Source organism: Macaca thibetana, chromosome 4 (genome assembly GCF_024542745.1).
Source record: "Macaca thibetana thibetana isolate TM-01 chromosome 4, ASM2454274v1, whole genome shotgun sequence".
Lineage (NCBI taxonomy): Eukaryota > Metazoa > Chordata > Mammalia > Primates > Cercopithecidae > Macaca > Macaca thibetana.
Window position 1 is genome coordinate 136,073,527 of NC_065581.1, and position 27,233 is coordinate 136,100,759.

General features: G+C 36.1%; 1 protein-coding gene across 8 annotated transcripts in view; it reads right to left on the reverse strand.

Annotated features, from left to right (window-relative positions):
* Positions 1-27,233, reverse strand: part of LAMA2 (laminin subunit alpha 2) — a 772,685-nt gene that overhangs the window by 260,474 nt on the left and 484,978 nt on the right. For all 8 annotated transcript variants that reach the window (XM_050788287.1, XM_050788283.1, XM_050788285.1 and 5 more), the window contains exons 13-14: positions 4,171-4,272; positions 2,114-2,325 (exon numbers count right to left, since the gene is read on the reverse strand). In XM_050788287.1, the coding sequence (XP_050644244.1) occupies positions 2,114-2,325; positions 4,171-4,272 (314 nt within the window). The remainder of the gene's footprint in view (positions 1-2,113; positions 2,326-4,170; positions 4,273-27,233) is intronic.

A 27,233-nucleotide genomic window follows, 5' to 3' on the forward strand; every position in this document is an offset into this window, starting at 1 on the left:
GTCCTCCTTATTTTACAGATGAAGTGATTGAAGTCCAAAGAGGTCAAAACCATACTTATGTTTACAACTATTAAATAGCTGACTTGAAGACAAAAGTCAAAATCCTTGACCCGCAGTCCAGTTCTCCTTCCGTTATACAATTCCATCTAACCATATAACTGGAGGAACCTAAGCCCATTTGCTGAAAGAACTGCCACGGAAGTAAATCCACTGTAAATAAGTCTAAATATGAATTTTTGTTGAGCTTCAATTTACTCGTGCTTGCACACAAACAGTATACCAAGTCGGAAGCCTACTGTGGAAGACAAGTTGAAATCAATTCAAGTGATGTTTTGCAAATATGACTCAATCTACTAGTAGATCAAAGATAATATATAACAAGCTTACTGACTGACTCCAGATTCATGCTTACTTTCAGCTCACCTGAGTGGGTAGGAGTTTCAAATCTGACACTGGCTTTTACTTACTGAACCACAGAGCTTTAGGTAATATAGGTGACAGAAAGTAGCCACCTACTTGGATTAGCTCTTTTGTCATTTCACAGAGTCGCACTGTGAATGCATTCCTCCTATATGGCGAAACCTCAGAAGACTGCAAATGAAACCAGTGATTTTAAGATGGGTAGACACTGAAACTGTCTGATATAAATCAGGGAGAAATGTCTCTGTATTAACTAGCCTGAAAAGCAATGCTGACAAAAATAAATAAGCCCCCCTAGCCACTTTTTTTTTCAATTTGGTTGTCATTCATTTTGAAAGCTGGAGGACTCATCTCTTTGTACTGTTTAAACATCATGACAATCTCTATTTACTAAGTGGGAAAAACATAATTAATTCCTAAGTGCTGCTTCTCATCTCCACGGCATTTTAACCCAGCTTCTAAAGAACTGCCTATGCAAAAGAGGTACATTATTTGGCAATGGTTCTGTTTATGATTCTGCAGTTCTCTCCTTTGGGAAATGGTAATGATGATTAGACTAAGTTGAAATATTACCAGTGAAAGGCAAACTAGGCAGCACAGGGAAATGATGGGGAACAGGGAGGTGAGAGGTGGTGGCATCAGCAATAAAAACTCCAATACTGGAGGCATTGCTTTCATTAAAGGTATACTGGGTTGTCAGGCTGGGGTCACATTTGAACATCTAACTTAATCTGATTTAGAAGCAAGTTCCTATGACACCTTGTGTTACTTATTATTAGAGTAGAAAAGGAGAAGGGTAAAGAGCCCATTCAGACACAGTTGAAGTTAAAATTCTGTCAGATAAAAATGTCATTGTTTTAAAAATAAAAAAACATAGCAGCCTACAGCATTTAATCAGACTCAAGCAGATTTGGTTCAAGTCAGGGAGTTTGCTCTTTAGAAAACAAAGGGGTGCGGGGGAGAACAAGAAAAAACTGAAAGTGTTCTAGGTGATGAGTACTTTCCTAATTATCACATATCATGTTAACAAAGACCCTGAAAAGTAGGCATTAGTATATCCACTTCACACCGGAAAGAAACATTCCTCGAGGCCTAATCACTTGCCCAAGGTCACACATACAGTAAGCAATAAAGCTTATTGAATTTCTACTCAGTTTGGCTCCAAAGTTCATATTCTTTCCTTTATACCATGTGGCTGTTATAGTCTTAAAGTGTTTTATAGTGAGATCGGTGGTTACTTAAATGAAAAGACTTACGTTTCTTATTACAATCTATATACTATTAATCCAGAAACTAGTTAAACAACCACTGGAAGGAAATATTTTAGAAACTGCTTTCCAAATAAGGGTGCCCTGGAAAGTATATCTTTTAGTTTCCCACTCTGAACCATCATAAAGGAGACTTTATTTTCCAATATAACATTTCTCAATATAGGAATCATTATTGATCACACGTTCTGACACAATTGTGAGCGAATCATCAATAATAATAAAAACTGAGATGAATTTATTCTGGGCATTTAAAACTGCAAAGGTTTAAGAGGAAAACCTTTCAGAAAACTAGGGCTCCGTTCTTATCTGCTCTTTGAAGACAGCAAGTCCTAGGTGCCTTAAAAAATTCACTCCGGGGCGTCTCCTGCACCTTTGCCCCAAAGCAAATGTGGGAAAGTTGGAGCTGCAGTTCTTGATTTTACCTGAAGATGGCATCCATCCCAAAGCTGTATGTGATTTGTAGGAGGACTCTCTTCAAATTCGCAAGCACTGTCATAAATTCCTTTCTACTGACTGGAAAATGTGTGCCATGTATGGTAAATGATTCTTCTTTAAGCAACAATACATTAACATGTTCTTCAGATGGGTGCAGGTACACCTCATCTTGGGCTGTGCTGATTCTCAAGTCATTACCCTAAAGGGAGGAAAAAAAAGAAAGCACAAAGGGTAAAACTGAAAAGAGGGTACAAAAGTGTTAAACATATCTCTATTTGGATCCTCCACTCTCAACAGACTTTTAACTTTTTAAATTTATGTTTATTTTTTATTTATTTATGTGTTTTGGAGACAGAGTCTCTCTCTATCCCCTGGAGTGCAATGGCATGATCTCCGCTCGCTGCCACCTGCCTCGAGCTTCAAGCAATTCTCATGCCTCAGCCTCCCTAGTAGCTGGGATTAGAGGTGCCTGCCACCAAGCCCGGCTAATTTTTTGTGTTTTTAGAAGAGGTGAGGGTTTTGCCATGTTGGCCAGTCTGGTCTCAACTCTGACATCAGGTGATCCACCTGCCTCAGCCTCCCAAAGTGCTGGGATTACAGGTGTGAGCCACCATGCCTGCCTTTAGTAGACTTTTATTTTCGGGTTGGCTTTCCCTATCATTCAGGGAATATATTTGTGGGACACATGAAGGGAAGGCAATGCAATTTCAATATTAACCTTAGCCAAATGCATTATGAAGCATGTTTCTCGCTTCTTGGTTTGGCATGATGTTAGTTCCCCATTAACTAAAATAATAGCTACCTGACAACTCATAAACATATATGTGATTACAAACACCTCAAATTGACAAAAGTGCACAAAAGTTACATATTTCAAATATATTATTTTATGATGGATATGGGTTGTGTAGAACAATAGAGAAAGAAACTTAAAACTGAATTAAGCTATTATTTTAAAGGAACTTTCTACATGGGAAAAAACAAACAATAAAAAAGACTGCAGTCTAATTCTCAAAATAGGATAATGGCATCTAAGGAGTATATTGAATGACCTATGACATTTAGGTAATCCTTCTTGTCTTAGTTCATTCACATGAATGCTATGTAATTTCACTCAACACTTTGCATTTAGAGAACTCCTTTCATCTTAAAGGAATTCCAAAGTATACATCTAGTTGCCATAGATATATATATATATATATATATACACACACAGAGAGAGAGACACACACACAGAGAGAGAGAGAAAGAGAGTAAGAGCAGACCACTTCATCCCATACTGGAAAATGTCCATTTTGAGAAAAGAATTTTTTATTTTGTCATAGATTCACATGCATGAAAGTTTCAAGACAGAAGAACAACAGAGCCTGGTGCTAAATTAACATCTACCCATTTGGAATCATGAACATGCATGCATGTGTGTGCCTCTGAATATGTATCAGTGTCGAGGGGAGGGGATACATTATTGGAAAGAATGGATATGATAAGAAAGGGTGGCAGAGAGCCTCTAAGGAAACTTCAGGCTTCGAGCATTTTGAAATTGCCTATGGCCCTTCAAATCTTGAAAGCAGTTTCTCCTGTACCTTTCTTACCTAAAACAGGATTTTGAAGTCGAGATTAAACTATCGCTAAATAAACAAGTTTCCTGTTTCATTTTATTTTATCTAATGTAATCAAAGAAGTAGACAATAAAATCTACCTGGAAGCAAGCGAAAATGAGAAAAACACAACTATGTAAATTAGCGTGTACCTAAACACTTTCATAATATTTATATTTTGGAAACATGATTCTTACGTTTGAAATTTCATTTCAAGTCTGGTCTAGAGTTCTCCTTTATCATTCAAACCCAACAAATATACTCAATCTTCTAGATATGTCTCAGAGTGAAACATAAGAGTGGCATTAAAAACTCCTAAGGTATATATTTTTAGTAGTCACGTAAGTCAATGTCAAACGAGGCAGGTAAAAAATACAGTACTGGTAACCTCAAGTAACATAAGGAAGTAACATGGGTGAACATCAGTGATGGTCTCAGTACTCTACCTCTAAGATAATCATAAACTGGAGAACATGTTCTGTATCTTCTTCCTCTTCTTCCAGGTCATATGATATGGTAAATGTCAACTGTCCTCCTACTGCTGGGAGCTACAAGACAGAAGATGCATAATCATTACAGGATAGGAGATGGGCTATTAAATCATATTTTACTTATTGTTGTATAAGAATTTTATTGTTCTAGAGGGCAGTATTTGCAAGAAGCAGAAATAACTGGAGTATGGAGTGGGAACGATAGGCATTTATTTAGGAGTAATCTTTTACAAACCTTACTCATCAACTGCAAGCGTGACATAAACATAAATTTATGTATTATTTTCCCCAGTATTGCAGGCTTGCTGAAATAGGTTAAGGTCCATGAAACCAAACACCAGACTCTCCTGTCATCTTCTTAGTCTATAGTTTGAGCTTTACAAATCCCAAACAGAGAATGATCTTTGTCAAAATTGGGAGATTTCTACCCATCCCTGAGGGTCACTCACTTTCTGTGAGTCTGGATTCTTTCAACAAAGACATCCCTCCATTTGACAGGTACTTTACATAACCCGTACACTAAGCTGAGAAATGTTATTGGTCAAAGAAAAACAAAAGGTTAGCAGCAAGTTTTATTTTATATTAAAATTCAATCAAAACAGCCAAAGAAGGTATACTTTCCTCTGTGTAATTTAATAGGCTTAGTTTGAATAAATATTATCCTCTTTTCATTAAGTGAACTTCTTTCTTTCTAACATACATGCCAAGCACCATGTATATATACTTGAGGTTTACATTTTTTGACATTGACAGTCACCTTGTAGAAATTAAGAAAAAAATGGGAAAGCAAGATCATTTATAGGACAGGAATCAAAATTGAAGTTGTGAGTGACAGATTCAATGCAAATACTGCAATCCTTTTTTTAAAATTCCACTCCAGTACTGTAAATAGAGACATTCATAAAACAAAGCTGATGATCTGTATTCTGCTGCTTGCTCTGTGCTGACATGCGGAGACCTGGCTTCGCAGGGTTGGCTCTCTATGGCCTTTCATGGCCGACCCTGACCAGAAAGCAATTCCGGGCTGGGAGTGCACTGGATGGAGGAGGAGGAACCCTGATTCCTCTTAGTGTTCCACAGAGAGTGGCACATAGCTCGCTATGGCTGATTAAACAGGATTTTATATTACAGTTCTGCAACGTCGTCTAACAGCTCATTACGTGGGGCTCTATAAGGAACTTAAATTCAGAAAACTCTGATTCCCCTAATCCACTGAGAAATGGCCTTATTCTAATGTCTTTTCACATTTAAAATAATAAACATCTGCCTGGACTAGAGCACTTGGCATTATTGTGAATAATGAGGGGTGAACCTATGTGGAAGATTTTAGGTTCTATTAAGATAAACATTCAAAATTTCGCATAGCATGCTTCTTTAGATCAGCTACACATTTTCTCAATAAGAGGATTCTAGAAAGGCAGGAGAAAAAAAAAGTTTTACATTGTATATATTTCAAAAAAAGGAATGAATTATTTAGAATTTTCTAAATTAATAAATATATTTGAAAATAGATTTCGGAAGAATATTGGGATATAGGCCTATAATGTTCCAAAACTTTTGAGCTTCCGAATCTATTTTGATCATTTAAAATTTGAAGTACATGCTATTTTTCTTGAATATGGCTTCTCTAAAAAGGAAAGAAAAATAACAACTTAATATATGAAATCACCATATATGTTCAAATAAAATACATTTTGAATTAAGGATAATTTTCCATTTTGTCAATAAAAAGAGTCAAATTGTGTGTAATTTGAATGTCAAAACTGTTAAGACTATAGATGAAGTAGAAAAAGATCACCTATGATATCTGATTTGCTAATGTGTTTTTCATATCTATTTATAATAAAGTCACATATAATGTAAACTTGCAGCAGTCCTCAACCTTTTTGGCATCAGGGACAGGTTTCGTGGAAGACAATTTTCCCACAGACGCAGAGGAGGGGTTTTGGGATAAAACTGTTCCACGTCGGATCATCAGGCATTAGATTCTCATAAGGAGCATGAAATCTAGATCCCTTGCATGTGCAGTTCACAATGAGGCACATGCTCCTATGAGAATCTAATGCCTGATGATCGGACAGGGGTGGAGCTCAGGCAGTAATGCTCACTTGCCTGATGCTCACCTCCTGCTGTGCAGCCCAATTCTTAACAGGCCATGGACCTGTATAGCCCCGGGGGGTTGGGGATTCCTGACATAAAGTAAAATACTAAGAGAGAGAAATTAGAGGTGGAGAAAGGGGGAAAGATGAACAAATAAATATGCAGAAAAATAGCGGTGCCTTACATATGTCAGAGATAATATAAAACACGAACAAAGGAATAGAAATAATTTACCTTATTCTGCTGAGGGCTAATAAAAATAGCAACAACAGTAAAACATTGTTTTAGCTCATATTCCATAAAATGATTTTTTTTCTAAACTCTCTTGTGTGTCTCTGATACTCATGTTTGTCATTATTACAACATATTTTGAATCGCCTGGAAATTGTCATGGGTGAAGCTGTTCCAGTTAAGTTGTGTGAAATACAGACCATTTAAAAAATTTTCAGGATACTGTTACTAGATGTTCTTTCCCAAGCCACGAGTACTCATTTACAATATTAGAATCAATATCTTTTTCAGTCACCCTAAAGGTATGTGTTTATGATCACATTTATATAACCAGTTAGTCAAGTACTCACTTAAGTAATTCTTTCTTTCTTCACTTTTTGAGATAGAGTCTTACTCTGCCAACAAGGCTGGAGTAGAGTGGCACAATCTCAGCTCACTGCAACCTCCTCCTCCCAGGCTTAAGTAGTTCTCGTGCCTCAACCTCCCCCATATCTGGGACTACAGGTGTGTGCCACCACGCCTGGCTAACTTTTTGTATTTTTTGTGCAGATGGGATTTTGCCATGTTGGCCAGGATGGTCTCAAAATCCTAACCCAAGCAATCTACTCACCTCCGTCTCCCAAAGTGCTGGGATTATAGGTGTGAGCTACCACGCTCAGGCACTTAAGTAATTCTTAAAAGGATTGCTTAAGATATCACTCTGCAATTTAGAGGTTGTACCCCTAGGAATATTAACTTATTATTTTTAAAATTCATTTCTTTCTATTTTTTCTTCAACTCCACAATCTTCCCATAAGCTGTAAAATCAAGCTTTTCCTGGTGTTGTCTCCAGCTAATGTGTCTTCCCCAAAGAGTACATACCATTGTATAAGAGACAAGACAATACTTTTTTTTTCTGAAGGATGCTTTTATTCAGAGAAAAAGCTTCAAGAATATTCCGAGTATATATCATACTTTCCTCTTGCTTTAGATGAAGAATTCTCTACCTCTTCTCCATCTGTCCACTCCTCCATGTTCCAGGTGCCACCTTTGTCTGGTGCCTCCTTGCCCTCGCTTCTGCACTCTCTTAGAAACCCTTCAGTATCCTAACGTTTACTCTCTCCTTCAAATCCCATGTGCACAGGGTTGCCAATGTCTATTGTCTCCTCCAGCTCTTACCTATGGTTATTTATTAGTTTCACTATCAAACTTAGAGATATGGGGCATCACATTCAGTTTCTGTCTTCCCATACATCCATGTTTTCTAATTTTTATCTTCTGTATCCTGTTGACTGCCTTTGGTACTCCATTAGAAGTGAATCTTGAAAGGTCATTTATAAATTCTGTGTAGCAACCACTAATGGCCCTTTGGTTGAGTTTCATTCTTAATCTTTATGATTAAGAGTCAAGATTCTTATGATTCTTGACTCCCTTGTCTTTCATTACATTGAATTTTCCTGGTACTCCTTCCCCTGCCCTGGTCATACCTCTGTCTCACTTATAGACACTTTTTTTTTCTTATTCTCCACTCAGTGATTGATAGCTCTAAGACCTTTCTCACTCTTTTTTGATTATCATTTCTTACGGATTCCATTCTCATAGATTAACTACTATGTTTATATCCGGTCCACCAATCTATATCTTCTGGCCTGTCCTGTGTTTCTCTGTTAATTTTCTCTTGCCTGTATAAAAAAGTACCAGAGATGAAGTGACTTAAACAACAGAAACTTATTATCTCACAGTACTAGAAGCTAGAAGTCCAAGATCAGGGTGTCAACAGAGTTGGTTTCTTTTGAGACCTCCCACCTTAGCTCATGGATGGCTGCCTTCTCTCTGTTTCTTCACAGGGACTTCCCTCTGAGTGTATCTGTGCTCTAATTGTGTCTTGCTATAAGAACACCAGTCATATTGGATCAGGGTCCACCCTAATGACATCATTTTAACTTAATTACCTCTTAAAAGATCCTATCTCTGAACAGAGTCATATTCGGAGGTACTGAAGATTAACACTTCAACATATGACTTTTGAGGGAATGCAATGTAGCCCTTAACAGTATTTTACTGAATTACTTTCCAATAATGTCTTAAACACTCAACATACCCTAAGTTAATCTCATTATCTAGATCTTTCTGGGAGATAAACTTGATCATTTTCTCAACCTCCATGATTGGGTCAAGCCAAATGCTTTATTTTTCTATTTTAAATCAGAAAACTCATAAGTGCATCAGATTTTTTAACTTTATTATTTATATCAGATTAGTCCTTCAATCTATTCTCTTGAAATATTTCTAGTCTAATTTTCCATTCCCAATGCCATATCACACCAAGTAGGTCCTCATCAGGAATCTGAATTCATCTCTCTGACTTCAGTCTTTTTTATGGGGAAAGTTTAATCAGCTATTACACATGTTGTTGCACTTCCCTAATGAAGATTCTCCAGTGGCTCTGGGATCCCTAATGTCATTCAAGTTTCTGTGTAGTTTCAATGCCTCTAGGATCTATCTACTCCCATGTTCACAAACTGTGTGTAGAGGTGCCCCAGGGTGCTGCAGTGAACTCATAAAGGCACAGTGGAATATTCTAAACATTTGAAGGAAACACAGCGATACTAAATATCTGTTGGGCACTGCAACAACTAACTCAAGGTGGTTCACAAATTGAAACCTTAGAACATGCTATATTCCATTTAAGGATGTTCTCAACATTTTCAGCCATGTTTTTGCTTACTTGTACTTTAGGCCATCTTATATCTTATTAAGAAAGGTTTTCAGGGGAAACTGTAATTAAAAGCAAGAACTGCACAAAAGTCAATGTGGAAAAGGAAATAAGGATAGCATTACCCAATCTGATACTCAAGTTTGAGAAGGCATATACTGCCCCAAAGGTACCACATCCCATCAGTAAGTAATTCTGGTTATTTATGAAAAAAATTATTATTTTCAGTCCATTTTCTTTCTAAACAATTGCTAGGTTGTTAGAACATGAATATTTATTAAGTTGTTTGCCACTAACTACTTAAGAAATAGAACGGTGGCTTATTTCTGTTGGCCAAGGAGGCACTATGAAAAAATCATGAATACACTATGAACATTTTGAACTGAGAATGTTTGGGTATGTCTGATCTAGCCTCTTTTTATATTTGTCCATTCTGTTACTTAGATTTTTAAAAACAAATTTTCCTGTCAGAATTCTCATTCTTATAGCTCTCTGATCATTCAAATGCTTTTCTTTGTTTGCTTAGCTGATGTTTCACTAGTAAGAAGACTAAGGAAAAGAAGGTTTTTAGTTATATTTTCAGTCTGATGAGGAGTCAGTGGCAACCACAGTAAATAAGGGAGCTAAAAGATTCCAAACAGGAGAACTCTGTATAAAAAAATTCATCCGTTAACATTCATTGAAAATTTCTAACAAAATATAAGTGGTCTTGGTAAGTTATATATACCAAATATAACTGTAATTTTCCACATTTTTGGACTTTGCAGACTCATTTATTAATTTCATGAGTCTTTCATAAAATTGAGCATCTTCGAGACTTTCAAATTAGTTCATTTTGGGGACAAAAATGGTTTCTCTGATTTTACAGAGCACTGTGTGTTCAGCGAATTGAACATTTCATTTTTTCCTGCTATTTAGGAACTAAGCTGTCATTGTTCTATTGACTAGAAAAATATGGTTTTCCACAGGTAGAAGTAAGTGCAATTTTAGTTCACTTTGAGGTAATTCTTATATTTGCTGGATGGATTAGACTATATTTACTAGAGATGAAAATTATATCTCTTTTCAATACAAAGAGAAAGTGAATTTAGTGAGAGCAGTTCATTCCATTTCATAAGGGTCTCCAAAGGCTTGGCCTTTTCCCTCTTTCTCCATATCTACTAAGGGAAATTCTCTTCAGGGAGATTCAGATATCAAATTGAGAAGGCACTGCAGGAAAAATGTACCACCATTCCTGGAGATGGTTCTGGGCTAAGCCATTCACTTTCCTGTTCTTCAGCTTCACCCCATTAAGAAAAGAACAACACAAGTAGCTGTTTCCCATGAGTACCTGTTTTAATTCTACTTTCAGGGGGAAAAAAACCAGCTTGTTTGCAAGTAATATTATCGTTACTATGCGATATATAACCTAATGTCACAAATAACAATATAGTGTGCATGGTGCACATTGCATTAAAGATTTAATGAGGCAGGAAAGTTTTCCCACATGACTGAAAAAGGCTAAAAGATAATTTATAAAACTAAGCTTCATAAAAGAATTTAGCAGTAGGCTACTAGTGGTCTGGCCTCTTTTTTTTCCCTCTCAATCTCAAGAAATATGAATTGAGGAATGAAGGATGGGATAGCCTATTGAGGACAATGTATCTGGAGAGGAAATCCTTTTCATGAAATAAGCCTGGAACATTTGGTTCTCTGATGTCAGATTATCATCACTGTTATTTCACTAAATGGGTGTAAAACCTAATATTTGCTTTTGCTTACCAGAGCAAATACTTCAGGAGGGATACACAAAAATCAAATGAGAAAAAGGCTTTGTAATAGCAAGCAGGATAAATTAAACATATCTGTCAATTTCCATTCAGGATCACAAACAGGGCAAGCGATTCATCTTCTTAGATTCCAAAGCCCCTGAGTCTTAAACTCTGAAAAGGTATCCCTCCCATAAAAGTGTTTACTCATGCATCTGTTTGTAGAGCTCTCTTTTATCACAGAAACAGTGTTTCACTTCAAGGTTTTGTTATTTCCTTCAGTGTATTTATAAATTTGAGATAAGAACAGATTTCTCTTCTTTAAAAGCCCAATAATTATTAGAATAGAACATAAACAAGAGGATTGTAGAATTAGGGAACAGGCAGAATTGACATGAGAGGTTTTAAAGTTACATCATCATCCTTAATGCATAGAAAATGGACCAGAGTTGTAGGTGTCAAACAGAGACAATACATTCTAGAAAAGTTGGTTTAGAAGGGAAGAAACTGAGTTATGCAGTCCAGGGGAGACACATAAAACACCTGAAGGAAACATCCTGCCTGCCTGCATTCATTTCTCTCTTCCTCCTTTTTTTTTTCCTTCCTATTTGCTTTTCTTGCCCTCTTTTTTTTCTCCTGTTACCCATCTTCTCCTTAGCTTTTTTCTTCGTCTCCTTCTCCTCTTCCTCCTTCTTCTTCTTTTCTTTTTCTTCTTGTAGTCATTAGACTGTTTTGATAGCATTTCTTTTCACAATAACTATGTCCTTTTACACGTGCAGTAATTAGAAATGGCTGGGAAAAGGCCTGAATTTGGGATTTTTTTTTTCCTTTTCAATGTGACCACTACAATCAGTTTAACCTGATGATATAATCTGTGTTGGGTGACCTAAATTGCAGAAGTATAAAAGGTAGTGATGAAAACTATGAATGTGACAGGGTCAAGGATATACTTCTGGGACAGACCACCAGAGATACTGCTTCAAGTGTAACTAACACTGATTGCTTATCAGTGTCCCAGAAGCTCAGCCCTTCCACTGCCCACAGGACTACTTACTCATATTATTTCTTCCCAATTTCATATAACTCCACATTCTCATAAACTACAGCCTAGTCAATATACAATAAACAAAACCCAATTCAATGTTTCTTACTGTTAAGGCCAAGAGATATTCATTACAGTGTTTTGATTGTCAGGGGGAAAAAGAATAACTATGAAAGACATATAGAGAGGAATGAGAGGCCAACAGGAATTTCTCATACAAATTTTTGTCAAAATGTTTATTCACTTGAATAGCACTAACCTATCTTGAGCATGTATTTTGTCTGCTGCGTTCAAAGACCCAGTTCAAGGACTTCACGTCTAAAACATCAAAAGCAATGGCAACAAAAGCCAAAGTTGACAAATGGGATCAATTAAACTAAAGAGCTTCTGCACAGCAAAAGAAACTACCATCAGAGTGAACAGGCTACCTACAGAATGGGAGAAAATCTTTGAAATCTACTCATCTGTCAAAGGGCTAATATCCAGAATCTACAAAGAACTCAAACAAATACACAAGAAAAAAACAACCCCATCAAAAAGTGGGTGAAGGATATGAACAGACACTTCTCAAAAGAGACATTTCTGCAGCCAACAGACACATGAAAAAATGCTCATCATCACTCGCCATCAGAGAAATGCAAATCAAAACCACAATGAGGTACTATCTCACACCAGTTAGAATGGCGATCATTAAAAAGTCAGGAAACAACAGGTGCTGGAGAGGATGTGGAGAAATAGGAACACTTTTACACTGTTGGTGGGACTGTAAACTAGTTCAACCATTGTGGAAGACAGTGTGGTGATTCCTCAAGGATCTAGAACTAGAAATACCATTTGACCCTGCCATCCCATTACTGGGTATATACCCAAAGGATTATAAATCATGCTTATAAAGACACATGCACACGTATGTTTATTGCAGCACTATTCACAATAGCAAGACTTGGAATCAACCCAAATGTCCATCAGTGACAGACTGTATTAAAAAAATGTGGCACATATACACCATGGAATACTATGCAGCCATAAAAAAGGATGAGTTCATGTCCTTTGTATGGACATAGATGAAGCTAGAAACCATCACTCTCAGCAAACTATCGCAAGGACAAAAAACCAAACACCTCATGTTCTCACTCATAGGTGGGAACTGAACAATGAGATCACTTGGACACAGGAAGGGGAACATCACACACTGGAGCCTGTCGTGGGGTGGGGGATGGGGGAGGGATAGCATTAGGAGATATACCTAATGTAAATGACGAGTTAATGGGTGCAGCACACCAACATGGCACATGTATACATAGGTAACAAACCTGCACGTTGTGCACATGTACCCTAGAACTTAATGGAAAAAAAAAAAGTAAGGCCCAATTATACTTTCCATGTACTCAGTTATAATTCAAAGTAAATAGAATTTGAAGAGTTTGATCAGGTAAGAATGCTTTTGGTTGCAATTGAAAACCAGACAGTTAGGAGTTCTCATATAACAAGAAGTCCAACAAAATGTGGTAGGCAGACAAAATTTTAAAACAAATGGATTAGCTTTTTTTCTTTTCTTATTTCACATATCTTTCCCCAACACTTAGATCCATTTGGGCACACTTGAAAATATAAATCTCCTATGAATAGATTTGCAAAACGTCACGTCACGTAGAAGAAGATAATGTGCTTAGAAAGGCAACATTCCATATAGGAAATGAGCATTTAATGTTTCCTTTAAGTTTTCTGGCTTAGAGTACTACTTGTTACTTTGTGACATGTATTGATCAAATCTTGAGTTGAAATAGTACAATCTCAACAGATGTGAGTAAATGGTAGTGGCAAAATTCTCTGAATTTGTGCTATGAGGCCCAGACCCAAAAACAGGGTCTTTGCAACAGCTGTTTGTTTTCCATTTACTAACTTAAGTCTGGATGAAACATTCCATTAGCACTCTTACTATGGGCTAGATTAATTTATGTGTAAATATTCAGTGCAAAAAATACATGTTATCCATAATTAAACATTGACCTAATCAAATAAACCTTAAGTTATGGTTTTATATTAAAACAGAGATTTCTTATTGACTAGAGTTCAAAAGTTTTTCAAAGTCTCTGCCAAGAAAATGAAAAGTCACACGTTCATAATATACAACATCAATGCTGATTGTAATAACAGAAAAGGCCGTGTGCGGTGGCTCACGCCTGTAATCCCAGCACTTTGGGAGGCCTAGGCGGGCGGATCACGAGGTCAGGAGAGCGAGACCATCCTGGCTAACACGGTGAAACCCCGTCTCTACTAAAAATACAAACAATTAGCCAGGCGTGGTGGCGGGCGCCTGTAGTCCCAACTACTCTGGAGGCTGAGGCAGCAGAATGGCGTGAACCAGGGAGGCGGAGCTTGCAGTGAGCCGAGATTGCGCCACCGCACTCCAGCCTGGGCGACAGAGCGAGACTCTGTCTCAAAAAAACAAAACAAAACAAACAAACAAACAAAAAAATTTAATCCAAGTTCCTTTAAGCTAAAGACAAACAGGTTTACCATTGTCAAACAAATGACAAATGAATAAAAAGAAAATGTATAATCGTTGTGGAAAATTTATGGGAATGCTGTAAAAAAGAGATATGAGCAATGCAATTTTCTTTTTAAATGAGAATTGTAGTTAACCTTTCACTTACTGCTTAAGGATTTTGTCTTTAAGGATATTCATCACGTTGGACAGTAGATGGCTATGGTATGGCCCTTTCTACTTCTGTTGCAAAGGGAGGAACAATAGAGCATAGAAAACAGAGTTCTCATCTTGCCTTGCAGCCAATCCTCATTGTTTACTTACACTGTCCACAACCCTGAATATGGCTTAAAGTGCTAAATATGAGTTGAATAAATTTCAGGTTACATTATTCAGACGGAGGGCATTTTGAAATAGCAGACAACTTATTTCCCACAAAAGCAGAAGCCAGAACACCAACCTTGGAATACTATTTTGATGTGATGCTAAGTGTTATTGATCTACCACTATTCCCTTTTCACTCTTCCCTCAAGCGTGAACTCTGCAGGTGATTCTTTACTACAGCAGTAGAAACTGTTTGTGAATTTTAGAAGATAAGAATCCCAAAGGTGCAATAGATACTAAGTCACACTCCAGAGGAGAAACAACAGGTTAATAAAATACATTTTATGCCTCTTCTTCCAAAATAAACAGGTAAAGGGTTGTGTTAGTTGTTTGACGTGTCTATTAATATTGGAGTCATATATAAATAACATAAAAAATTAAGCTCATTTCTGGAGATTTTCCAGAGCTGGTTGTGGATTCTGATTCTGCCTTTAAGCACTACAAGGCCCTTGGGAAAGTTAATTTTGCTTTCAGAGCATCAGTGAATTTTCGCTAAAATGAGACGAATCACACCTACCTCAGAAGTTTGTTCTCAGGATGAAATGAGAAAATAAACATAAAACTCCTCACTTGGTACCTAGCACATAACATGTACTCAACAAATGTTGTCAGTCATACTGTTTTAATAAGTATAGTTTTCAAAATTAAAATACTATAAAAATTTCACACTAAAAACCTAGTGGTTTATTTCATAATTCTAAATGCACTTTAAAATCCCAGGATTTGGGGAGAGATCATAGTGATGGCCCAATTCAGATTTTATTCACGTCTTAATGTTTCCCTATGGAACTCTGCATAAGCATCTTATAGATAGTAGATCTTGCATAAGTATCTGCTGAATTTTAATCACATTCAACACCATATATCACTTCAACGTGTTACACATAGAGAAGGCATAAAAAAACTGGGATAAATTTGTACTACCCCATGAGATACCTTGCCATCATTAAAATATGTCTTTATTGGTTTCTCTGTTCTTAGCTTTATCAGTCCTAAAAATAGGCTAAAGGAGATGTGTCTATTTGAGCTTTTCAGTGATTTGAGCTTACTTATAAAAAGCTTACTGTACTGTAGACTGGTGAACCATAAATGCATTTGTTTTAAAATAAGGAAGCTTTAGCATTTGGGAAGTTTGATCTGCAGTTGAAGGAGAAAAATCAATATTTAAGTCACTTAGGTATTTACACACATAAATCAACTATATGGCATTACTTCTCTCAGCTTCGGTATATTAGAATAATAGTGTAAATTCTAGCACCTAATAATATATACTTTATAAGTTGTAAATGCATTTTCAATATGTTATGATACATAGGCAAACAACATAGTCTCTGTATTAGGAAAACAAGTAGTGTACAGATTAAAGGAAGTGGCGACCCAGCAGCAGTCATAGCTAGTCAGAGCACATCCAGAGCACTGTGATCAAGTCATGACACCACCATTTAAGAGAGTAGTTGACAAATTAGAGTTCATCCATAGAGGTGTGACCAGGATGTTGATGGTCCCAATAGCTGAACAAAAGGTTTGGAAAGGTAATGGGAGTGTTTAAAAAGAGAAGACTTAGGAAAAGCATGATGATTGTTTTCTTGGAACATTTGAAGGTCTATCAAGTATACTAGAGAAAAACCTCACTGTTCATAGTGTAGAAATAGAACCTATATAAGAACGTGTTGGAGAATGTGATGATTAATATTGAATATCTACTTGATTGCATTGAAGGATGCAAAGTATTGATCCTGGGTGTGTCTGTGAACCCTCACAGACTCAAATGTTAATCTCCTTGCCAAAGGAAAGGGAAAGACAGAACCACCCTCATTCTGGGTGGGCACCATCTAATTAGCTGCCAGTTTGGCTAGGATGAAGCAGGCAGAAGAACATGGAAGGTCTAGAATTGCGCAGTCTTCCAGTTTTCATCTTTCTCCTGTGCCGGATGCTTCCTGCCCTCAAATATCAGTTCCCAAGTTTTTCAGCTTTTCGATCTTTGCACTTGCACCAGTAATTTGCCAGGGGGTCTCGGGCCTTCAGCCACAGACTGAAGGCTGCACTGCTGGCTTCCCTACTTCTGAGGTTCCGGGACTCGCACTGGCTTCCTTGCTCCTCAGCTTGTAGATGGCCTATTGTGGAACTTCACCTTGTGACCATGTGAGTCAACTCTGCTAACAAACTTCACTTTATATATACATCAATCCTATTAGTTCTGTCCCTCCAGAGAACCCTGTGTAAGAATTAACTTCTAAAATCTGGAACTAGAGCTAGGTGCAGTGACACACAACTATAATTCCAGTTACTTGGGAGGCTGAGGCAGGAGGATTGCTTGAGCCCAGGGGTTTGAGACCAGGTTGGACAACACGGCAAAACTTCATCTAACATAAATAAATAAAATAATATCTAGAGCTGTTGAAAATGTAATGTGCAGCTTTGTATGGTATCCATTTCTCTGAAGATTCATGAGTAGAGGTCCACCTGTCTGAGGTGATAGAAAAGGAATTCCTATATCTGCTGAGACGTTGAACTAGATCTGATCTAACTGGGAAACATGCAATTCCACCATGCCAGTTTATTAACAGTGGGTTATTTAAATATTAGAGTTAGTCCATTGCAATTTCTATTGTAGGGTACTAGAATAGCAATTGGCTTTATCCACCTGCTCCCTGCTCTGCAATTTTAGAGCTAAAGCTTATATAGGGTACAGCAACACATTTCATTAGGAGAAAATTCCTTGTACAGATAGTATTAGGAAGATAGTATAGCATAGTGGAAAAGAGTACAGCTCTAGAACTGGACCACCTGGGGTAAAACACTGAGCTCTGCCACCTTTTAGCTGTGTGTGACAGGAGTGAATTACTTAGTCTCTCTTTGTGTCAAGTCTCCATCAGGGAAATCAAAACAATATAACAGTAAGTACTTCATAGGGTTTTTGTGAAGATTCAATTGAATATTCTAGAATAGTGTTTGACATTTTGTAAATGTAAACAAGTTAGCAGTTATCATTGTTCTTGTTATTGTTGCTATTATGTAAAACAATCTCCAAAATATTGTAACTGCCCAGAGCAAGATTCTCTGAATACTATACCATTGTAACTAATCAGTATGATCTGGATTTTTAAAATTTGAAAACAAAAACATCTGGCACGTTATTTTAGCAAGCTACAGATAATACAAAAAAAAAGGTAGATCTCAAAAAATAAGGAGACCCAACTGCTGAACCATATGTAATCAAAGCTAACATTTTCACAGAACTTTAGAATTTCAAAAGTACTCTTCATCCTCATTTAATTTCCAGAAATTGTATAATGTAGGTTTATTATTATTATTCTATTGTATAGATGGAGCAATCATGGCTCTGAAAGGTTAAATTGTTCAAGTTCACACCGTTACTTTGGTGATACTGTAATGCATCCTTGATTTATGTTTACCTTTTAAACACTTCTCAAGACAAACTCTCACTCTTGGGCTCTCTCTCTCTCTGGCTCTCTCTCTCTCACACACACACACACACACACTCTCAGTGGTATCATGTGACTATAATGCAAAGGTATGTGTTTAAGAATGAGACCTACCCACCCTCTAATTGTAGTCTATATATTTACTGTGTGATTTTGGGAAAATTAATTCAACTCTGAATTATAAGTTGTGTGATGTCTAAAAGGGGATGAAAATATCTACTTTGAGGGGTTTTAAAAAGAAATTCCTAAGAGGAACACAGAACCCATTCTTCATGTTCTATAGTACCAGGCAGATAGAATTTATTTAAACATTATCTCTTTTCCTCTCCTAATTATTCTTGGGATTCGGTAAGTTCAAAATAGATTTTTGAATTAGATTGTAAAGCTTGTGTGGAAAAAAGTATAATTGTCTCTCTCCCTTTTTTTTTTTTTTGAGATGGAGTCTCGTTCTGTTGCCCAGGTTGGAGTGCAATGGCACTATCTTGGCTCACTGCAACCTCCCAGGTTCAAGTAATTAATTGATTCTCATGCCTCAGACTCCCAAGTAGCTGGAATTACAGGTGTGCACCACCATGCCTGGCTTTTTTTTTTTTTTTAATGTATTTTTAGTAAACACAGGGTTTTACCATGTTGGCCAGCCTGGTCTCGAACTCATGGCCTCAGGGATTTGCCTGCCTCAGCCTCCTAAGTGGTGGGATTACAGGCATGAGCCACCACCCCAAGCCCAAAATGTCATTTTTCACCCATTGGATTGCCAAAGACCCAAAAGTTTGATAATATACTCTATTAGAGAGGGGTTTAGGGAAACAAGTACTCTCATGCACTGGTGGTAGCATGCCTAAAACATATGGGTTCAATTTGGCAATATCTGTTAAAATTATAAAAGGATATATATACTTTGACATAGCAGTTTCATCTTCAGAGATTTATCCCACAGTTATAAGGGTGCATGTGAGAAATAGCTGGGCACATGGCTATTCATTGAAAAATGCTTGTAATCCCAGCACTTTGGGAGGCTGAAAAGGGTGAATCATGAGTTCAGGAGTTCAAGACCAGCCTGGCCAAGATGGCGAAACCCTGTCTCTACTAAAAATACAAAGATTAGCAGGGCTGGTGGCGGGCGCCTGTAATCCCAGCTACTCGGGAGGCTGAGGCAGAGAATCACTTGAACCCGGGAGGTGGAGGTTGCAGTGAGCCGAGATCGCACCACTGCACTCCAGCCTGGGTGACAGAGCGAGACTCCATCTCAAACAACAACAACAACAACAACAACCGAAAAACAATGTTGAACAATGTTTGTAGTAAAAAATATTGAAAATATCCTTATGTCCATCAATAGGGGTTGCAATTAAACATGTTAAAAATGACGATGGAAATGACAGCTAACACTGACATTATGCTTTGTAAGTGCTAAGCACTCTACAATGTGGCTTTGGATACATTCATTCATTAAATTCTCAAAACAACACACACAACCTTATGTGGTAAGAATCTTATAACTGTTACATTGATTTTAAAGATGAGGGAATTGAAGCATTGAGTACTTACATAACTTGTTCAAGGTTACAAAGATGACAGGTGGTAAAAGCAGGATTTGAACCTTCACAGTCTAGTACTAGAGTCAATGTTTAACCTCTATAACCTCTATGCTGATTGCTGAACACATTTGAGTGCATTCATTCAATGAAATACACAATCATAGATACATATGATATATTACATATACTTACACATATAATGAAGAAACTATCCAATATGGAATTAACTTCAAATTATATTACACAAAAATTATACTGCGCTCTTATAATGTGTATAGCACATTTCCACCTCTATAAAATGATGAAAAAGAAATATATATATGTACTTATATGTGTGTGTATATGAATGTGCATGTACATACATACATATGAATGTATATTAATCTATTAAAACATGGAAGGATAGAAATAGAGAAAATAAGAGTTAAGTCCAAAATGCATGCTACTTACTATTTCAGTGTTATTTATTCTTAAATTAATTTTGTCAGATAAAATGACTCATAAAAATATCAGCATTACTACCTGGAATATCTGCCTGCGGTGAAATATTTGTGACTTTGGCACCTGCAAAATGAAACTTAGAACCAAGCAAAAAGTGTGTTTTATAAAGGGTGCTCTTAAAATGTATTCAGATGTTCAGAGGTTTTTATAGAAGGGTGACATTGAAGAAAATAAGGGAAGGGAGTTCTCAGTGTTAGCCAGCACTGCTGAAACCAGATGTTTCATTTTAAAAATACTTGTTTCTTAAGAGCAAAATGAAAACCAAAATATAGAATATGGAAGGGAAAAAAGCTGAGATTATGTCTCAGTTGAGTATCTCGCAGAAATATAACTTTGGACAAATTATTTTCCTCAGTGAACATTAAAAGTGTCATCTGTACTGTGCAAATTTCAATAATTTTCTTGCTCATTTTATGATGTTATAGTACTTTGAGATTCATATGAAGTAAAGTTTAACACATTTTGGAGGCTATATATATGTACAGTTTTATAATCGACACTTTTAATTCTAAAATTCCCTGACTTAAATGATAATAAAAATCAGATCATACAATTTCAATGAAGTGTTCAAGATTTCTTGTTTAATAGGGAAGTCCTCTAACATACGAACTTACTGCTTTCAAGAAAGTACATTACACAGTATTTTAGATTTGTCTTCACTTTATTTCTTTTTATCTTGAGTAGATAAATCATTAGAATAAATAGTCTTGGTAGAGACTACACATTTCATCACACATATAAGTAGGTCAGACTTTGGCCTTTTTAACTCAAAAGAAGAAGGAGGAGAAGAAAGAAGAAAAAGAAAACAATGGCCAAAGTTTCCAAATAAAGGTGAGCATTTTTTACAAGAAATATGAGAAAGTTGTTGATTTTTCTACTAAGTTCCCCAATTCCCATAAACTATAGGCACCCTTTTAGAACAAAGGAGTACAAACTGTTCTTTACTATTTTCTAAGAAAACAGAGTTCCTGCCATACAAAGGCAGACAGACCCTCAGGATATTCCAAAGTTCATGCTAAGAGTTCAAAGTGGGCCATGAAAGCCATCCTATCAATCACAACATAAAACACACACTTTCTCACACTCTCACAGGGGTGCAAATATTTATGCAGCTTTGGATACTTATTTTCTTCATATGCTTTCACATCAGAGGAGCAATTGTATACTTCTTGCAGGGGACAACCTTTATGTATTTTGTGAACTGTAACATATTGCGTTGGATTTTGTAGTATTTATTTTATATAGTATTTTTTGAAGAACTTAAAATTTCTGTTGTTTCTCTCTTTTTGCTCAATCTTAACGGAACATCCCTCCCACACAGACCAGCTGTTTCTGTATTTAAAACAAGGCAAGTAATTTAACATCATAAATACCAAATTGCATCTCAAGGTCATAGTCAAAAGCTTTTATGTATCATTAATTTTCAGGCTCCTCATCAATTTTTCTCTTTGAGCTACCATTTAGATCTTGGTATGTGAAAATACACGGGACTTGTGTTATCAGTTAAAACAGAAGGCTATCTCTGGCTACTAACGACTATTATAGAACATTTCCAATTAAATGTATAATGTCCCGTGTACTTGCGTGGAAATGGCAACAGCAAAGGTTTTCCTAATCCAAAACTCCATAAGCTCTCTGGTTCATTTAACAAAAATGTCCCCTCCCACAGAGGAAGAAAGAAAACACCTCCTTCCATTAAGCCATACCCTAACTGCTGAGACAGAAAAATACTGAGCTTTAACTGTCTCCTAAACTTAGGCCACTTGTCATTCTTTGAAGTAATCATTTTATATTTTAAAATATCAGAAATTTCTTTGAAATTCACTAAAAGTGAATTATAAAGAAAACCTATATGTATGACCATCTGATCTTTGGTAGACATGTATTCAATGATGAATAAGCAGTAGCTTGATAAACGAATGACTTTATAACTTCAAAATCTACAACTTAAATTCTGAAAGTAATCATGTATTAAAAAGCTGCCTGAAAATCTTATTGATTACATTTATTTCCTCAGCTGTCAAAGCATTTTATATATTTTAAAACCCCAAACCACTTACTTTATTTTATCATTAAGAAAAAATGGTCCTAGGAAAGATATACAATATGCTCGAAGTCAAATTGCAAATAATGGCAGAGGGTGTTGGTCTTGGCTTTCAGTTCTGTGTCTCCACATGTGTTCATAAACACTATTTGCTTGGGACAACATATTTTCTGTTCCATTTTATTTCGTTATCATGGTTTTAAAATATGGTCCCAAATTCCTCGATGATCTTTCCAGTGAGTGTCACTGAAGTCTTTGCCCTGTGTCTTGAATCTGAATGGGTTTGTGATTGCTTTGACCAATGGAATACTGTGGAAGTAGTCTGTAGCTTCTGAGGTAAGATTATAAAAGACCACTGAGCTTTTGCCTTGTGTTCTGATTACCTATTCTTTTGGAACCCTAAAGGAAGCTGCCTCAGGCCACCATGTTTTGAGGAAGCCCAAGCTACGTATCTAGGTCATGCGTGGGATGCCTGGTTATCTATCTCAGCTGAGCTCAGCCTTTGAGTTTTTGTAGCCCAGGCACCAGATATATCAGTGAAGAAGCCTCCAGCCATTCAATTCACCCCTACCATTTAAGTTTGCCTGGCTGAGACCTCAGATATTATGGAGTAAAGACAATCCATCTCTACAATGCACTGTCCAAATTCTTTACGTGCAAAATCTGTGAACAAATTAAAATAGCTGTTTTACACTGCTAATTCTGATGTTGTTTGTTAATCAGGTTGGCAATAGGTAACGGGTACATTTTTAGGTCTGATGTAGTGTACCTGGCTAGTTTAATAAATTCATCCACCACGGGTCAAAAGTTAGGCTGTTCTACAGCTTATTTCTTAATCTTTCTTTGGGGCCTATAATTATTCCATCTATTCATATACTATTTTTGTGATCCCAGAATAGATTGACTTCACCTTTACTTTTTTAGTCAAATTTCTTTAAAAAATTTCCCTGTATAATTATGTAATTTTTTTATTTAAAATAATTAAGAATCAAATAATTAAGACAAAAACAAGGAATTTCACTCTTTCTAAAAAGGTGATAAAATCTAGCAATATACTTTAAATTAATTAATAAAAGTTCAAAAAGAAAGAGAAAAGAACATCCAGGCAAAATATTCTTCAGGCAAGGTAAGTTGCATAATAAATTTTCAGCAAATTAATGTGATAATAGACATTTTTAGAGTTACATTATATTTAGCTAATGAGAACTGAAGAAATGTTAATGTGTATAATAATCATTAGGCAAGCACATATATCATATTATTAAATTTTCTAATATCTTACTTTACATATCTGACATTCAAGAAAATTTGATCATCTTTCCGGACAAAATAAAATTCCATTATAATTTTAGTGATTATTAGGTAATTCAATAGGCATATTTTTACATATGGCTTGGTGTTAAGCTTGGTCCTATCCAAAGCATGTATAAATCTAAGAATACAGCAAAGAGAATGAATACATTTCTATTTTGGTACAATTCATGAAAACATAAATCTCTATTTTATATCATGGTAGAAAGATAGAAAAGCCCGGTAGCTCTATCAACAAATGGAAAATGTTGGGGTGAAGCAAAGTTTGGTCTTTTGAAGAGGTGCTGACCATGCAGAATAAGTGAAGGGAAACACAGGAGCACCAGGGTCTTTGAATCTTCTTGTTAGAATTCATTCACTTCTCACTAAGACTTGGTAAAAGCAAAACTGGATATTTTGGTAGCATAGTAATTGGTAAGAGCCTATTCTTTTTGTCCACAAACTCTACGTACTGAAATACCTAAGGTTTATGGTTTATTTTGTTCCAGTTCAGTCGGTTCTAAGTCCCTTGGCCCCTGGAAGTTTCCTGCTTGTCTTTCACATGAGCATTCAATAAGGAATGTACAATTTGCTCAGATAGGCAGACTAAGTTCTTGTACAGGTTTGAATTATGAAATTATCTTCTTAACATTTCAGAAATATGTGTAAGATTTTACTCCCAGTTTTAAAAATCATACATTTATATCTAAAATAAACTAGAATAAGACCTGATGAACTTAATTTACTAGACTTCATTCACTCGAAAACATAGACCTCAATTTACAGTACAATACTAAGATGAAACTGGCTGAGTAATTGACGGACTTTTCTTTCCTTTACTTGGTTTCATAAAGACACAGAGTCAATGATATGTTTTATGCCCCCTATTATATTCCTAGGTGGTTTATCTATTGAATACTTAAAACATTGTACATGTAATTAAATTTTCTAAATAACATAAAAGTACATACACAATTAATAATGAGCATATTGACTTACTTGCATCAATATGGCTTATATTTAAAAAGTACAGTTTTGATTTTGCAACTATTTATAAAATGTACCCCAAAGAAATATTTTGTTTTTAATGAAATTTACTTATTCAATTTAAACTGTATTTATCCTAATAGATTTCTTATTACAAAAAAATTCCAAGATAACATGTATATGGTAGAAGAAATATCACTATTAATTCTTTTTTCAACTTACCTCTCATCTTTGTTATACTTTGAACATCCTGATTCTGTGGTGTAAGTAAAATACTCAAGAAAGTCAGCAAAACAGGGTGCCCTCTGAGGGGCTTCTACATAATAACAACTAGATTGGAAGAATTATTATAATGAATGTTTGACTTTTTGGATTTTCATCTATATGTGGTATTATGTGGACATCATTTAAATTGGTTGCATAGTTGGACATTAATTATTGGAGGCTTTTCTAATTATAAACACAGTATTTTTATATAATGCATATATCTCCAGGCTTTGCAAACCAATGGATAGAAATAAAGTCTCACATTGGAGTTCAGTAAGAATAGTTCTTAGGCCCTTATACATCTCCAAAGCAAATTTGTTCTGGCCTCCCATCAAGATAACTCTTCATTACGTGGCTGCTACTTCACACAGTGAGAACTTTGCTTCAAGCAAAGCCGGCCTTAACCCTCAGGATATCAAGCCTGCTCTTGGTCAGATGTGGAAAAAAAAAAAAAAGAGTTCTTCAACCCTGTGTCAAAATTTGTCTCATAACATTTTTCACAAAAATATCTTCTTAACTTTCAGTCCTTCTTTTTGCTCTACTGGAGTGGAGTTTCAAACTGGTTTTTCAAGACCCTTAGTGAAGGGGAGAGGGAAAAAAAGGACAAATACCATGAAATCGCCATGATTTTTTTTATCCCATTGTTTTCTTCAAATCTTGTGCACAAAATACCTCCTTTCTGTTTAAAGAAGAAGGCCTTCACATACAGTTGACACCTGAACAACACAGGTGTGAACCGTGCAGGTCCGGTCCACTTATGCGTGGATTTTCTTCTGTCTCTGCCGCCCCTGAGATGGCAAGATCAACTCCTCCTCTTCTTCCTCCTCCTTAGCCTACTGAACATGAAGATGATGCAGATGAAGACCTTTAAGATGATCCACTTTCACTTGATGAACAACAATATATTTTATCTTCCTTACGATTTTCTTAATAACATTTTCTTTTCTCTAACACTTTAGTGTAAAAATACAGTATATATACATATGAAATACAAAATATGTAAACAAATTTTTTATGTTATCAGTAAGACTTCTGTTCAACAGTAGACTATTAGTAGTTATGCTTTTAGAGAGTTAAAAATTATAAACAAATTTTCAACTGTGTAGAGATAAGCATCCCTAACCCCTGCATTGTTCAAGGGTCAACTGTACATTGCATTAGTTTCCTATTGTTACCATAACAAACTTAGCAGTTGAAAGCAACACAAATATATTATCTCATGGTTCTGTAGTTGAATATTCCAACATGTGCCTCCTTGTTGGAATATTGTTGTTCTGTAGGTGAATATTCCAACATGGGTCTCCTTTAGCTAAAAGGACTAAAATGATGGTGTTGGCGTGGATACATTCCTTTCTGGTGGCTCTAGAGGAGAATCTATTTCCTTGTTCACTCAGGTTGTTGGCAGAATTCAGTTCTTGTGGTTGTGGAACTGAGGTTCCCATTTCCTTGCTGTTTGTCAGCCAATGCTCTTTCCCAGGTTCTAGAGGTCATTCACATTCCTTGGTCTAAGGGACTCTCCATCTTTAAAGCCAGCAATGATGAATGAATTATTTTTCATGCTTCAAATTTCTCCTTCCTCTTCTTCCATGGTTTCATCACTCTGACCCCCTCTTCTACTTTTAAGGTCTCACGTGACTGGATTTGGTCCACCTGGATAATGCAGGATTATCTTCCCACCTTAAGGTTTTTAAATTTAGTCACATTTGCAAAGTCTCTTTTGCCACGTAACAGGGAACATATTTACAGGTTCTGGAAATTCATCTATGGGTATCTTGGAGGAGGGCATTATTTAGCCTACAACATATAAATCAATCAATATAAAGAAATTCCTGAGGGATTCACTAGCCAGAATTTTAATTTGAAATCCATTGCTATTATTATTATTTTGAAATAATAAAATGTAAACATTTGGGGGAAGGTAAATATGGAGAAAAAATCAGGAACATACATATCTAGATTTTGTGCTAAGACACAGGATGGCCGCACAGTCTTCAGAAACTAATAGGAGTTAGCAGATTAAATTGTAACACCTAGGAAAGGAAGGCTTACATTTAAAATTCTGACAGCCTTCTAACAACAGGACTGCAGCCCTGGCAGACACTGCTATAATAAGAATATATACCTTTCTATCTTTGTAATGTCATTTAAGTAGAAAGAAGCTGAGATCTCCTTAGAATATAAATCATGTCAAAAGTAAGAGTTAAACTCCAAAATAAATTTGGTAAAACTTAAAGCGAGTTTTCTAAGCCTAGCACAT